Source organism: Oreochromis niloticus, linkage group LG18 (genome assembly GCF_001858045.2).
Source record: "Oreochromis niloticus isolate F11D_XX linkage group LG18, O_niloticus_UMD_NMBU, whole genome shotgun sequence".
NCBI classification, from domain to species: Eukaryota; Metazoa; Chordata; class Actinopteri; order Cichliformes; family Cichlidae; genus Oreochromis; species Oreochromis niloticus.
In genome coordinates, this window is record NC_031982.2 from 1070882 (window position 1) to 1086059 (window position 15178).

Consider the following 15178-nt stretch of genomic DNA (forward strand, 5'->3'; position numbering starts at 1 on the left):
TGGGTGAGCTGCAGTGTATTTCATACATGCTGTTTATGGAAATATTTCTTCACTGCTGAGAACTTTAAAAGTGTTTTGGGAAATGTTTCAAAGCGACTGAGCAAAAATTGTAATAATGCAATGTAATAATAATGTGGTATTTCTATGTACTGAGTATGCATTGCTGCTGAGTGAGACTAGAAGGAAACAAGTTTCCCGGAAACCTAGAAGTGAGTAAAACTGAACCACTCACACAAAGCCTATTGGTTGTCAAGGCAACAGGGCATCAAACTGCATGCACGCACAAAAACACCATTGAACAGACAGACCGTGGAGTGCAGGCGAATTCCTTCCCACAAAGAAGAACTTCATGATAAGACAGGTTAACTGTAAATATAAGTATTCTTTTGCTGTGTAGAAAGTTTGCACACTGCATGATCACAGTTCAATTCCAGTAAATGTTGTAAAGGGGATGAATAAGAAGGAAAACAGTTCGGATTGAGCAAATTGTTTTAGAACATCTCCTCCCCCATTCCCCAATGTTGAGGCAAACATGTGGGAAGGCTCAGCATACCCCACCCCATTACCCTTGTGTGTGCAGCTGAACGGAAGCGGCACCAATCCTTTTCAGCTCCTTCTGCTCTCTTCAGCTAACAGATCAGGACAGAGAAAGGACACACTGGTACTAACATGGCAACTGTAAAAACTCTGCTTTGGCTGGGACTCTTTCTGTCTGCCTTCGGCATAACCACTGCAGGTAAAACACACAGCACATGATCGGCAGACAGATAGATAGACAGATAGATAGACAGACAGACAGACAGACAGAGGCTGTGTTAGACATTTTACCTAGACACCAGTGTCATATCTTGTTTCAGTTTAGCATATGACATATCAAAGTTTTGTCCTTAAAACACGCCAGGCTCTACTTCATCTGATAGAGAACACAGACAGAAGTTTCATGCTTAGTATTATGATACAGTAAAATGTCCAACACTAATAGATTAAGAAATCCACTGAAATATGGCAGAGAATCTGATGGAAAAGTATTTAGAAAATAGCAGTGGTATGGTCCTATTGGTTTCTGATCACATTTGAAAGATAACTGCATTTGCATTTTTATTCTTATTCTGATGACATCTAGCTTTCTCCGTCCATCTAGACCTTTTCCATCCACCCAAGTTTGGCTCTCATTGACTGCTTATGCAAAATTAAATATTGATTGTGTGAATGCCGTAAGGCAACTAATATTAGTAACGGAGCAAGTAATATTATAACTACTCCCTCAGTTTCCATCCGATTTTCACCATTCAAACTTTAAACTGTTCTGCTCCTTCTGCTAATACCTACTATATCGTTTGGTGCTCATAACTTTTATACTTTTTGAAATGTTAAGCTTTTTATGCCATTTTTGGCCTATTTTGATGAATAGGACCACATTACAAGTGTGTTCGCTGATTTAGATCGCCAGGGTGAGCTGTGTTTTACCTCAGTGAGATGAGCAGCCATTTTGAGACTCGGAGAGCTGGTTTCGAATCTCGTCCATGCCAAAATTTCTTTTCACCAGACAGCTCAAAATTTTCCCCTCTTTTCAGCACAAATTATAGCTTCTTCACCTCTTTTTTTTTTAGCAAAGTTCAGCTTTTTCACCTCTTTTCAGCAAAATTTTTAGTTTCTTCACCTCTTTTCAGCAGATTCCACTAAATAGCATTCACACTGCATTTTCGCAGGAAATGCAAGTTTTTCTAGTTGTTTGCTAATTTTCTCAAGTCAAACGGTGACAAAGTGAGATTCGTCTGGTAGGTACACATACTGTTGTGTAATAATGTGATCTTCATCACATCACCTCTCCTTCCTGTACTCTGAGATCCTCCTCTTTTACTGTCATTATGCCATCTGCTCATCTGACCACCTCTGGACTTTAGAGCTTTTAACCGATTTGCCCCTCATCTTCAGAATTCTTTCCCACACCATGTTTGAAATATTGATTCTCTCACTCTTTAAAGCCTGAAAATTATGTTTGAATTTGTTTGTTCTGTTTGTGACTTTAATTTGAACCAAATCAAAGTCACAATCTGACTCTAATTTGGTTCTGATTACGAGCATGAAGATGTGGAGGGAGTGTGAGCATTTTGTCCAGCTTTAATAAATGGTTTATTAAGATACTTAATTTGATTCAGTTATTGTAAAACAAACACAAAAACCCAAAGAAAACAGGAAGCAGGAGTCATGGAAAACTGGAAAATACTGACGATGTTTTATTTTATTCACAGATGTGAACTCAGTCCCCAGAGCACAAAATGTCCACTGGGTGTCTCTGGACTTCACCACCCATCTTCGCTGGAGTGTGACATCCTCTGACTACACATACACTGTCAGGTTTTCTGGGTGAGTCACACACACACACACACACACACACACACACACACACACACACACTTGTTTTCATATCTTTGTGAGGACATCCTATTGACAATAGACTCTCCTTAGCCACTTACCCTAACCATCAGAAATGAATGCCTAATCCTGACCCTCAGCATAAACCTAACCATAATCTAATTGTAACCCTGACACTAAAATGCCTTTAAACTCGCGGGGATGGGCATTTTGAGGCTCTTCCTCCTGAGTTTGTGGAGGAAGTAGAGTCGTTGTTGGGCTTTACTGACCAGTGAGGCTGTTTTCTTTGACCAAGAGAGACCTTCTGAGATGTGCACGCCCAGGAACTTAGTGCTGCTTGCCCTCTCCACAGCAGCACCATTGATGGTTAATGGAGCATACATGGTTTGAGCTGAAGTCTATGATGATCTCCTTAGTCTTCTCCAAGTTCAGGGAAAGGTTGTTGTCACTGCACCACTAATAACTCCTTTAGTAACTTCACTCCTGTAGTAGGTCTCATCGTTGTTGCTGACGTGACCTACCACAGTTATATTTTCTGCAAATTTGATGAAGAAGTTGGAGCTGTGTGATGATGTGCAGTCGTGGGTCAGCAGAGTGAAGAGAAGTGGGCTCAACACACATCCTTGGGGAGCAGCGTTGGGAAGGTTACTTTTAAAATGTATTCCACTACAGATTACAGAGCACATGGCCCAAAATGTAGTTTGTAATGTATTCTGTTAAGTTACTCAATGTCAGTAATGTAATCTGAATACTTTGGATTACTTGATATATTCTCATGCTATTTAAAACTACATGTATGTACTATTGCTGTGTGATTTATTACTATTACTGAAGGCTACTCGCCACCAAGTTAACATTGTTTGCTGGCGTTAGCTGAGGTTAGTTCACAGACTGCAGACTGTTAGACTTGATGGATTGCATTAACAACCTGCTAGCTGCAAATAATCATGTGCAGTTCTGAAAACGATACCAACTAGATTTCTAAATCTTAATATAAAATGAGTAACAGTAGGGTGGAGATTAGGTAAGGCTGCACTTTTTGCAGTGATCTCACATAGAAAACTATTTCTTTATCAGTAATATGTTTTCTTTCTGTCTTCTTTCAGAACTACACATGATTATTTGCAGCTAGCATGTTGTAATGCAGCCTTCATTAATAGTAATAAATTACACAGCAATAGTACATTGAAGGTACTGAAGTTGCACATAATCCAGGTAGTTACCACAACTAAAACAAGCTAGCTGCAGTAGGCTAATGTTAGTTTTTTTAAAAAGAAGAACTTACTTCCAGATGGAATTTTTTTTCAATTCAATTGAATTTTATTTATATAGCACCAAATCACAACAACATTTCCCTCAAGGCGCTTTTTAGCTTGGAGTCTTCTGACGCCACCAACATTAACAGGACACTTACATTAGAGCCTCTTATTCCGTGTTTTGTTTGGGCTTCCGGCAATGCGTGGAATTACCAAAATTAGAGAAAGGATAGAGAGGGCATAGCCTAACATATGAAACAGGAAAAGACCGCTGTGTAATCCATTTATTTCAACAAAGTAACTGTATTCTAATTATAACATATTTAAGTGGTAACTGTAACGGAATACAGTTAGCTACTAATATTTTGTATTTTAAATACATAATGCCGGTACATGTATTCCGTTACCCGTATTCAGCGTTCGTATGCTGGAGGCGTTGCTGCTGACCTGTACTGCCTGCTGTCTCCTGTCAGGAAATCCAGCAACCATTAAGGAAGCAGCGAGGTGCTGATCCTCAGCAGATCCAGTTTATATATGAGTTCCTGTGGAATGGTCTTGTTGAATGTTGAACTGAAGTCTATGGACAGCATTCTGATACATGAGTCTCTAGTGTCCAGGTGTGTGAGGGTTGAGTGAAGGGCAGTTGAAATTGCATTATTGGTCGATCCGTTTGACGGGTATGCGAACTGAAATGGATCCAGATGTTTTTTTGGTTTCCCCAGTGTATAAATCATGGCAGTCCTCCTGGCACAAGAGTGTACACCGCGGTTATAAAGTTAGTTAGGTCAGATTTTCAAACCAAGGAATATATCTGGGCCAGATATTTTTAAGCAGCCAGTAAGCAGTAGACCACGATAAGCTTCAAACCAACACAAATGTATTGAAAAAAAGTGATGTTTATTCATTTTTTCCCTTTTAAATCTGGCGACATCTCACGCATGCACACGAAAAAAACATACATATGAGCTATAGCTGAAGAGAGCCTGCGGTAGCAATACTTTTTTTAATTCACATTTAAAATAAAAAAAAAAATATATATTTGGACAATTCCCTTTCAAAATAAAGTTCATGCTTTTGTGACCCAGACACATCTTAAAGTGCATTTAACAGAATTAAAAAAGAACAATCAGTCCTATCAAAGCTATCAGTGCACAAACCCATAGCAGTAACACATATGAATACAACATTTACGGCTGCACACTGAGGGAATACAGGTTTGTTATAAATAAACACCTTGTTAGACATTCCACATTATGTTGATTTATTAGGCTACAGTTACCCCGACATTTTTTTTCTGAACAAGAGAGGCAACTTTTGGCTCGTAAGATGTCAGTGCACCTTTGAAGGCAATGGTGAAGCGTGTTGTCAGTCAGTGAGCAACGAGAGCTGCTTTTTATTGTGTTAATGTGGGAAAAGCTTGATTCACATGTCTACGTTGACCCAAAAATACTGAGGATGACGACCGCTACTTTCTTAATGTTAGGGAACTGGTGTGTATTGACATCACTCCAAAGATCTGTTGGTGCAAACATCCTGTGCCCTGGCTACAGATGACTGTATGTCAACCTCTTCTTCCCCTCATTAATGGAAGGGATCACTTCCTTTGCTCTGACGGATAAGTCCCCTTCTATTAAAACACTAAATGGGTCTCTGGCAAAACTCATCACCTTTGTGCGTAGAGCAAGTCCATCCAATCAACCAGAAAAGTTCTCTTTCAACCTCGCAATGAAATCAGTCATCACATCCATGAGTTGTGCCGGAGATGAGATGCATTTGCGGAGTCCTGGAAAATGCAGCATCCCGCCTGTGCTCAAGTCAGTGGCGAAAAGGTTCAGCTTGGCTTGGAGTGCAAGCATCTGTTCCACAAGTTCAGTGACAGTTTTGCCGGTGCCTTGTAGTCCCACATTAAGGTCGTTCATGTTTTGAGTATGTCGCTCAGAAAACAGACACTAGCCATAAAGCTGTTGTCCATTATGCAGTTCAAATGTGTTTCTGCTTTTTTTCGCCTGCTGTTGCAGAGGAAAGTTGTGATCTCCTCTTTGAGATTACAGAAATACTCCAGTGCCCTGCCTTTGGACAGCCACCTGACATCATTGTGCAATAGCAGGTCATGGTGCTCAGCAGACATTTCTGAGAGCAGCATGCGGAATAAGCAGTGCTGGAGGCTTGATGTTGAGCGAATAAAATTAATTGTAGCCATCACACTGTCCATTGTTGTTTTTAGCTCCGTGCTTAGTTTTGCGCACAACACCATCTGTTGCACAATGCAATGTAAGGTTCTCATTTGAGGTGCAACAGCCAAACCACTCACTTTTCCTGCCACAGAGACATGCTTCATATCCAGACCACTGTCCTCAAAAAAAGCTGACATTTTCTCAAAGATTATCTTGCCAGTTGTGTGGTTTGTTTGTTTTACTCTGCGTTTCTGCCATGGCCACAGGCAGGGCCCCTCTGAGGTTGCGTCTGGGCATGTGGCCCTTTAAACAGGTTTGGTGTACACTATATTACTCTGTTTGAGCTGTGGGACCAGATCGTTGGGGCGGACCAATTGTTGGCGCACTATGTTTTGGGGTTTGAAAGCCATAGAGACACAGTGTTTAGAACATGGGTCTCAAACTCACGGCCCGGGGGTCACTTTCAGCCCACTTCACCCCTACTTCTGGCCCATATATTGACATGAAGAAATATAACGCAATATGGCTCTTGAAGTTACTTTTTTGTTAGGGAGGATTTGTTTGTTGTTCAGTGCAAAGTTAAACTAAGTTCTTTAAAATGCAAAAAATTATTTAATATGAAGGCAATATGAGCAGAGAGTACAAACTTGTGTCTGCATTTTTATTTTGTTAAATATGAACAAAATTATAGAAGAATAGAATAGAATAGATCTTTATTGTCACTGTTACAAGAACAATGAAACACATTTTGACATCTCTCCATTGGCAGCATGTAGATTTACATTCAGATTCTTTTAGAATAGGAGAAGAAGATAAAATAACTTAAGTGCAATGTAAGGAGCAAGGAGCAAATGATAGCAGAAGTGCTGCCACGTGTCCTGGCCACAGAGAGAGTACCAATGTGTTTATTTGGTAGTTCAATGAAAGGCTTCGGTTAGTTAAGAGTGAGGGGAAAAACTTAATTAATGACATATTTCATTTCTTGAATAATATGTTGAATAATGTCTAATACATTACTTTTTTTGAGTAATGACTCCAACACTGAAGGACACCTCACACATACTGATCAATTAAAAATTTATATTGCCACCTAACCTACTGTAGAACTGACCTAATTTACTCTCTATCTGAAAGATTGAAATTCCGATGAACTAACCCATGCCAGAGCCATCCCGGGGTTGCTACACAAAAAACCCAACAAACTACTAAGGCCACACCAAGCCCAGAGACAAACAAAAACATAAACAAAAAATAAACAAACAAACAAAAAAACAACACAGCTCCAAGGCTACAATTAAATTATTAATAAACTGTGTCCTTAGACAAGCTTCAATTATGTTATAATTGGCTTGAAAGGCTGCAACACAACACTATGTTAGTTTCTAATGAACATCTTTAACAATATCATACAACTCATGGGGTTCAATGGGAAGTCAAGGTGGCAGGTGAGAGCCAGAGAGCCCCATGAGCTGGGAAGACTACTTAAATAGGTCCAGCCCAAATATTTCAAGTGTCCTGCATCTGTCATCAAGGAAGAACACCTAGAACCTAAAGAAAGAGTTCACACCTCCAGGCAGACAGTCACAGTGATAGAGTGATTAAAATAAATAACTGAAAAAGTGAATTAACCTAGATGTATTGCTCGCATATATTATCACTATGTCTACAGGAGGAAATATTTGCTTGCCAAAAAAACAACTCAATCCAGACATGTCAAGCTGAACATTTCAATTGAGTTTTAAAAACTGTATTCATAAGCGCATGTCAGAATGACAGTAATTGCTGTGTGACTTGCAGTGAAGGAGCTAACTGGGAAGAAAGTCCTAATTGTATCCAAATATCAGCATCAGAATGTGACCTGACACAGTCCCTAAAAGCCTCGGATAGGTAAGAACAATACTTCCATCACCCTTAAAGACATCTGGTAGGTTTACATCAAGCTTACTTTATACTTTTACTTTTGATTTTTTTCTTATTGTCAGCAATATTTGTGCTCTGTGATTTTACTCAAGAAAAGTTATATGTACACTACCAGTCAAAAGTTTGGACACACCTTCTCATTTAATTGTTTTTCTTTATCTTTACTTTACAAATTGAAGACATCAAATCATATGAAGCAACATATATGGAATTATCTAGCAAGAAAAAAAACATTGATAAATAACCTTTTGCTTTGTTGACAGCGCTGCAAACCCTCGGCCTTCTCTCAGTGAGCTTCATGAAGTAGTCACCTGAAATGGTTTCACTTCACAGGTGTGACTTGTCGGGGGAATTTCTTGCCGTCTTTATGGGATTGGGACCATCAGTTGTGTTGTGCAGAAATCAGGTTGGCAGAATGAGGGCAAAAAGGTCAACAAGTTCTCATCATCTCCTCCTTCAAGTCTGTTGGAAAACCATTTCAGGTGACGACCTTACGAAGCTCATCGATAGAATGGCAAGTGTGTGTGAAGCAGTAATCAAAGCAAAGAGTGGCTACTTTGAAGAATTTAAAATACGTAACATTTTTTTGAGTTGCTTCACACTTTGTTGTTTACTACATAACTCTATATGTCTCCAAAAGTTGAATCTGTTCATCTGGACGTAGCGTTTTGTGGGAGAAATGTTTCATCACTCATCCAAGTGACTTCTTCAGTCTCAGCTGACTGCAGGTTTCCCCAAACTTTATAGACAGTACATTTGCATAATGACTGAAACCAGCCCACTGAAGGAACAATGGGCTGTGAGGTCAGTTCCTTACTCATAATTATGCAAATTCCCATGACCATTGATCAACAATCACTGACCAAAACCCACTGATCAAAGAACACTGATCAATGGCCATGAGTACCATTCACAGAGAGTTGGGGAATGGCTGCAATCACAGCATTGTAAGATGGCGACAGATGTACCCTTAGGCCCCCTCCTCGATTCAGAGATGGTCTTTCCCTTTTCACGTAAATGGCCTCCTTGACTCCGCGCTCAAACCAGCGTTCTTCCCTGTCCAGGATGTTACATCCTCATCATTGAAAGAGTGTCCACTGGCCTGTAGGTGTAAATAGACTGCAGAGTCCTGGCCTGACGAGGTTGCTCTTCTGTGTTGTGCCATCCGCTTCGCTAGAGGTTGTTTGGTTTCCCCGATGTATAAATCCTGGCAGTCCTCCTGGCACTTAACAGCGTACACTATGTTACTCTGTTTGTGTCGGGGGACCTGATCCTTGGGGTGGACCAGTTTTTGGCACAGCGTGTTTTGGGGTTTAAAAGCCACAGAGACCCGGTGTTTAGAAAAAATGCATCTCAACTGTTCTGATACTCCTGACACATATGGGATCACTACAGGTTTTCGCCTGGGCAGCGGTTGTCCTTCTCTCCTGGATCGGCTGGAGCTTTCTTTAGGTGCCTTCCCAGCTTTGACAAAAGTCCAGCTGGGATAACCACATTTACTCAGGGCCTTCTTGATGTGCTGTTCTTCTGCCTCCCTGGCCGCTGTGTCAGTGGGGATGGTGTTCGCTGTGTGTTGTAGCGTCCTGATGACACCCAGTTTGTGCTCCAGTGGATGATGAGAGTCAAACCTTAGATACTGATCCGTATGCGTAGGTTTACGGTACACGTCAGCTTTTAGATGTCCCCCATTACTGATGGAAATCTCACAGTCTAAGATGGCCAACCTGCCACTTTTCATATCCTCCCTGGTGAATTTGATGTGTCGGTCCACCGAGTTTATGTGATCCGTGAAATGTAGTACGTCCTGAGATTATGCAAATGTACTGTTTATAAGGTTTGGGGAAACCTGCAGTCAGCTGAGACTGAAGAAGTCACTTGGATGAGTGACGAAACGTTTCTCCCACAAAACGCTACGTCCAGATGAACAGATTCAACTTTTGGAGATTTACTTTCCTGGATGATTGAGAATGCATCAAGACATAACTCTATATGTGTTCATTCATAGTTTTGATGCCTTCAGTGAGAATCTACAATGTAAATAGTCATGAAAATAAAGAAAAACGACTAAATGAGAAGGTGTGTCCAAACATTTAACTTGTAATGTACTATATAAGTACAGATGAATGTGCCTCCAAAGCATATGTATTCTTTGTGTCCCTATTTCACAGGGCCTACTCTGCTGATGTTCTAACAGAAATCACGGACATGGACTATGAACTCCCTCACACTTATTCTTCCAAGTTCAATCCCTATAGAGAGAGTAGGTTATACATGCGCGCGCGCACACACACACACGCGCGACGCGCTACCATACCTGCACCAATCAGGCATTCCATTCTGCATAATGTTTAGTAGAGTACCCATCCACTCAACAACTCACTCACTCTAGTAATGATGTTGTAACTAACTGAATTGACTTTTAGCGCGCGAATAAGCCTTTGCAGGCAGTCTCAGCATAACTGTTGGCTACTCCTGTCCCCAGGTAACATCAGTGCTGTGGGATTCACTGTGGAGCCATTGGATCATAGAAGAGTAATAGTGAACATCACAGATCCTTTAACCTCCATTTATGATCGTCAGAAGCAGCTCAGCATCAGGGACATTTTCAAAAAAGATCTTAATTATAAGATCAGCTACTACAAGTCTGGAAGCACAGGAAAGGTAATCTGATGTTAACACTAAAAGTAAAATGAGCTGCAAATTATGTTGTTAAACTGAAAAAAATTATACTCTTTTCATGTAATTCTGTTAGTGCTCTGTATTAGGCTTGCTCACACGAAAAATATGGGCTAGCAATGGGCCTTACTATGGGTCCCTCTCTGCTTAGTGTGGTCAGCCCATTCTATAGGCACCTACATAGTGGTTAGTTAGTTAGTAACAAGTTCATCTGGACCTTTAGATTTAGGGCCTATGGCTGTTTCCATTCAATGTCTGATTGGTAAGTTGGTTAAATGTTTACAGATGAATGACAGTAATCTGTCCTGTTGTTACCCCTTAGAGAGATGTGATATCAAACTCAAGTATGACACAGATACAGGGGCTGGATGAAGGAGAGAGTTACTGTTTCATGGTGGCAGCGTTCATCATCTCCAGACCCAAAGCCACTCAGCAGGGATCCTGGAGCATGCAACAGTGCACAGAAAGAGCCTCGGGCATCCCCCTAGGTACACATATTCTACATGCAACTCTGTAAACTATTTGTCATTAGTTGTTACAATTGCAGCTTCTTCCTCATTAAGTACTCAACACCGGAGTAATAAACAACCAGTGTATATCAGCATAAGAGGGAGAGTGCTGCCCTCTGCTGGAAATTAAGACACCTTAATTTGGTATTTTGTCAGATTTGATTTGATTCCATTGGCTTCATAGTATAGTGGTTAACACTTGGAGCCTTGTGTGAAAAATCAACAGCTCAAGATTAGGAGGAGGCACACCCAGCCTCAGTGGGTCATAAGCTAGTGTACTCCGAGTGCTGTATAAATAGGAGGGCATTGAACATCTGTGCCAAATGTGTGGAGTCATCCACTGTGACAACTTTCTCAGACATAAGGGACTGGCTGAAAGGATGTGATTTAAGTGATGTGAAGTCTTAAACATTAAGAAGCGTGTAGGTGGTAACACTGATTGTCTACATTTCCTGTGGGGTAGAGCGGGTCATCTAGTAATTAGAAGGTTCATGGTTTGATCCCTAGCTGCTCCAGCATACATACCAAACTATCCTCGGGCAAGATAATGGACTGATTTATATGAAGTGCTTTTGTACTCTCCCAGAGCACTCAAAGTGCTTTGTACAACATGCCACATTCACTTCTATGCTTTTCAGCACCTCCTAGCTAAGATTCACACACATTCATACTCCAATAGATGCATCGGAGAGCAGCTTGGGGTTAGTATCTTGCGAATGTTAGATAGAACGCACTTAGACAAAGAAAAGAGTGCTTATGTGTGTGTGTGTGTGTGTGTGTGTGTGTGTGTGTGTGTGTGTGTGTGTGAATGAGGCATGTTGTATAAAGCACTTTGAGTGCTCAGGTAGAACCAGTCCATTTAACAGTGACCCTCATTCTTTCTGCAGGTTTGATTGTTGTTGCAGGCTTCATCATGTTAACAGTCCTCATCGTCATCGTCACAGTGACCGTCCTCTGCTGTCGCCAGAGAAACAAAACTCTCCAAACGTCTCAGTCATCAGCACCAGTGTAAAGTGCTTGGGTTAAGTTTGCTCTCTGAAGCCAAGTTTACACTGTATTATGGGTATTATTTCTTTATTTCATATTCAAGTTCTTTATTTAGTTGACACTGAAAGTAAAAGACTTCATCAAGAATTTGGTTTTTCACGTTTACCCGTGCTTGTCCTTTCATTTGTGCGATCATCGGGTACATCAGGAAAACAGCAACCAAAACCAGTCTGCTACATCAAAGTCATGATTTGTGTCTAAATGATTGGATTTTGTCAAACTGAGTGAGCTTATTAGAATGTTCATGCCTGAAGTACAGCATCATTTATTAGCCTGTCTTTTGGTGGAATCTGCGTCCAACTCAATTTTAGTTTGCATGGAGCTCATTTACTGTAAAGTCATTTTCATTAAACAACATTTCTTTTTCTAAATTAACTGAAATATATTATTAAGTCACAATCACAGTTTATCTGTAATCTTCATTTATAAAAATGTTTAAATGGTTTAAGATTATAGAAAAAGCAAATAGTTTGACAAGTATTTTGGTAAATGTGCAGCACAGTGGTGGGGTAGTTAGCACCTGGGTCCTGGGTTTAGTTCCAGCATCTGCCTGGAGCCTTTCCTTTCACGTCATGTCTGCGTGGGTTCTCTCTGGGTACTCTGGCTTCCTCCCACAGTTTAAAGACATGCAGTTACTGGGGTTAAGTTTGGTGAATGTAAATTGCCCATACGTGTGAATAGTTGTCTGTCTGTCTCTCATTTCTCCTTGCAAAACATTGGCACCCTGTCCAGGGTGTACCCTGCCTTTCACCCCATGGCACCTTGGACAGGCTCTTGCCCACTGTGACCCTGAACTGGTTAAGCAGAAGAAGATGGACGGACAGCTGGTAATTGAAGCTGTTGCAAGTTCGTTTTGATGTCATATCTGCATCAGTTTGATGTGCTGTTTTGTCAGGAGTTACTTAGGAAGACTTTCCAACATATTTGTGTGTCTGAGCCAAATCTTTTGCCTTTTTCTTCTTTTGGACCCAGTATGTTTCAAATTTGAATGTTCAGGTCTTATAATTCACCACTGCTGGCTAGTGAACACAGTGGACTCTTTAGCAGCTATTTTCTCCCGAGTGGGGGGAGACAAAAGGTCCATGAATTATTCTATTTGTATATAAATAGCGTTAAATAAAAGCTGAAGATTACTTTACTACTTTTATCTCATCTTGTTGTTTTCATCGATAATTCAGATCCCAAATGTAGCAGAAACATCAATTTCATACTTCTGTCAACAGCCACTGCTGGTGAGCCCTCTTGTATCCATTGTACTCATTTTCAGTAAACAAAGGCTGGTCTTGGGCCCAGCTGGCCTGCCCCAGCACCAGGAATTCAGCGCTTCCTAAGTTGGAGCCATGTGTCAGCAGATGCAGCTGACAGATCATTTTTTCAGCTTTCACTATGTAACATTCAGGCCAGATTCAAAGGCGCTACAGCAGAACTGGCCCCCTACCTGTCTGAACAGAAGCTTTCCATCCTTGTCTTTGAAATTGTCTGTGAATTGCCTAAGAACAGGTAATCAAAGACACCTAGTCTTTGATTTATGACTATCTGAAGGTAAAAATGTTTCAGATATGAAACAATTCTTTCTTACAAAGCACAATTAATAAAACATCTCCAAATTCCTTATCAATCCAATCTTATCCTTTCACTACGCACCTCTTTACCCCACAGCTGGTGGTGGCTCATGACTGCCCTTCCCAGAGCCCAGTCTTGTTGGAGGTTTCCTCCTGTTAAAAAGGGAGTTCCTTTTTCCCACCATTGCCAAGTGCTGACACTCAGGGGTCATCTGATAGTTCTCGCTTTGTATTGGCAGCAGGAACAGACAATAGAGATGGAAAAGCAGACCGCACTATGGCTTGCAGATGACTTTTATTTCTTAGTTTTTTCATCACACATTTAAGACACCAAATCGTACATTAGACATAAATGAATCATCATCACAATAAACCATGGCTGCATCATGACAAAACACAGAATTTCTTCTGAATATGCTGTCCTTCGACCATAGCTTTGGAGCACATACATATACATCGTAGAAAACACACACACTTCAAAGAATGAAAAGCTCCACAGGGAACTTGATGTCTGCCTCTCTGAACAGTAGAACAGCTCTGCCAATGCTTTGGGTAATATTCTTATCCTGTGTGGGTAAGTAAAGGCAGCCGGTAAAATGAGCATATAGATATTTTAAATCAGAGAAATGAACAGCTTTCTGTGTATATAATACAACTAATTGCAGACCTTGTCATTTTTAGTGTGTGCTGTATGTGTCTATGTACAGTGATGCATTTTTGCTTTTTTTGGATGTTACCTTGGCAATCGATTAAAACATACTTTAGCCCTGGAGAGTGGCAGTCTGCTGAGATTATTCTCCTGACATGTGGATAATTTGTGGGGAATTCTGCTTACTCCTTAGCATCTGTTTATGAAACTGTCTGTTACACTTCATTTGTACCAGTAGCAATTTTTAATGAAAGATGTCGTAGCTTATATTGCGAGAATAAAAAACAAAACATGGTTTAAGCAGGACGACGGCTCCACCTGCAGATACTTAAGATTCTTAAACTCTACTGATAAATGTTTCTTCCTAAATGATGTTATTGACAGATAGTACAAACATGGAGATATATATTAATATGTATATTCATGAGCCTATCAGAACTGAGATCCATTCTCCAGGCGGAGAAGAAAACTGAAGAGAGATCTGTTCAAAGAGGTCAGTAAAGCTTCTGCCACCTTGAGATTTACAGTGGCTTGCAAAAGTATTCGGCCCCCTTGAACTTTTCCACATTTTGTCACATTACAGCCACAAACATGAATCAATGTTATTGGAATTCCAGGTGAAAGACCAACACAAAGTGGTGTACACATGAGAAGTGGAACGAAAATCATACATGATTCCAAACATTTTTTACAAATAAATAACTGCAAAGTGGGGTGTGCATAATTATTCAGCCCCCTGAGTCAATACTTTGTAGAACCACCTTTTGCTGCAATTCCAGCTTCCAGTCTTTTAGGGTATGTCTCTACCAGCTTTGCACATCTACAGACTGAAATCCTTGCCCATTCTTCTTTGCAAAACAGCTCCACAACTGCCCTGTGACGGCCTCAGAAGTTGTCTAAGAGAATATTGGGAGCAACAACACCATGAAGTCCAAAGAAGGGGATGGTGTGTTCAGAGTGATGTGCAGTGGTAGTTTTCCGCCACACATAGCGTTTTGCATTTAGGCCA

General features: G+C 40.6%; 1 protein-coding gene across 1 annotated transcript; it reads left to right on the plus strand.

Moving 5' to 3' along the window:
- The first annotated feature begins 559 nt into the window (after positions 1-559).
- On the plus strand, positions 560-14294 carry LOC100709933 (tissue factor). Its single transcript, XM_003459502.5, has 7 exons — positions 560-736; positions 2253-2367; positions 7604-7693; positions 9895-9986; positions 10209-10387; positions 10725-10890; positions 11799-14294. The coding sequence occupies exons 1-7, from the start codon at positions 670-672 to the stop codon at positions 11921-11923; spliced, it is 834 nt and encodes a 277-aa protein (XP_003459550.1). The 5' UTR covers positions 560-669; the 3' UTR covers positions 11924-14294.
- Positions 14295-15178: the final 884 nt, after the last annotated feature.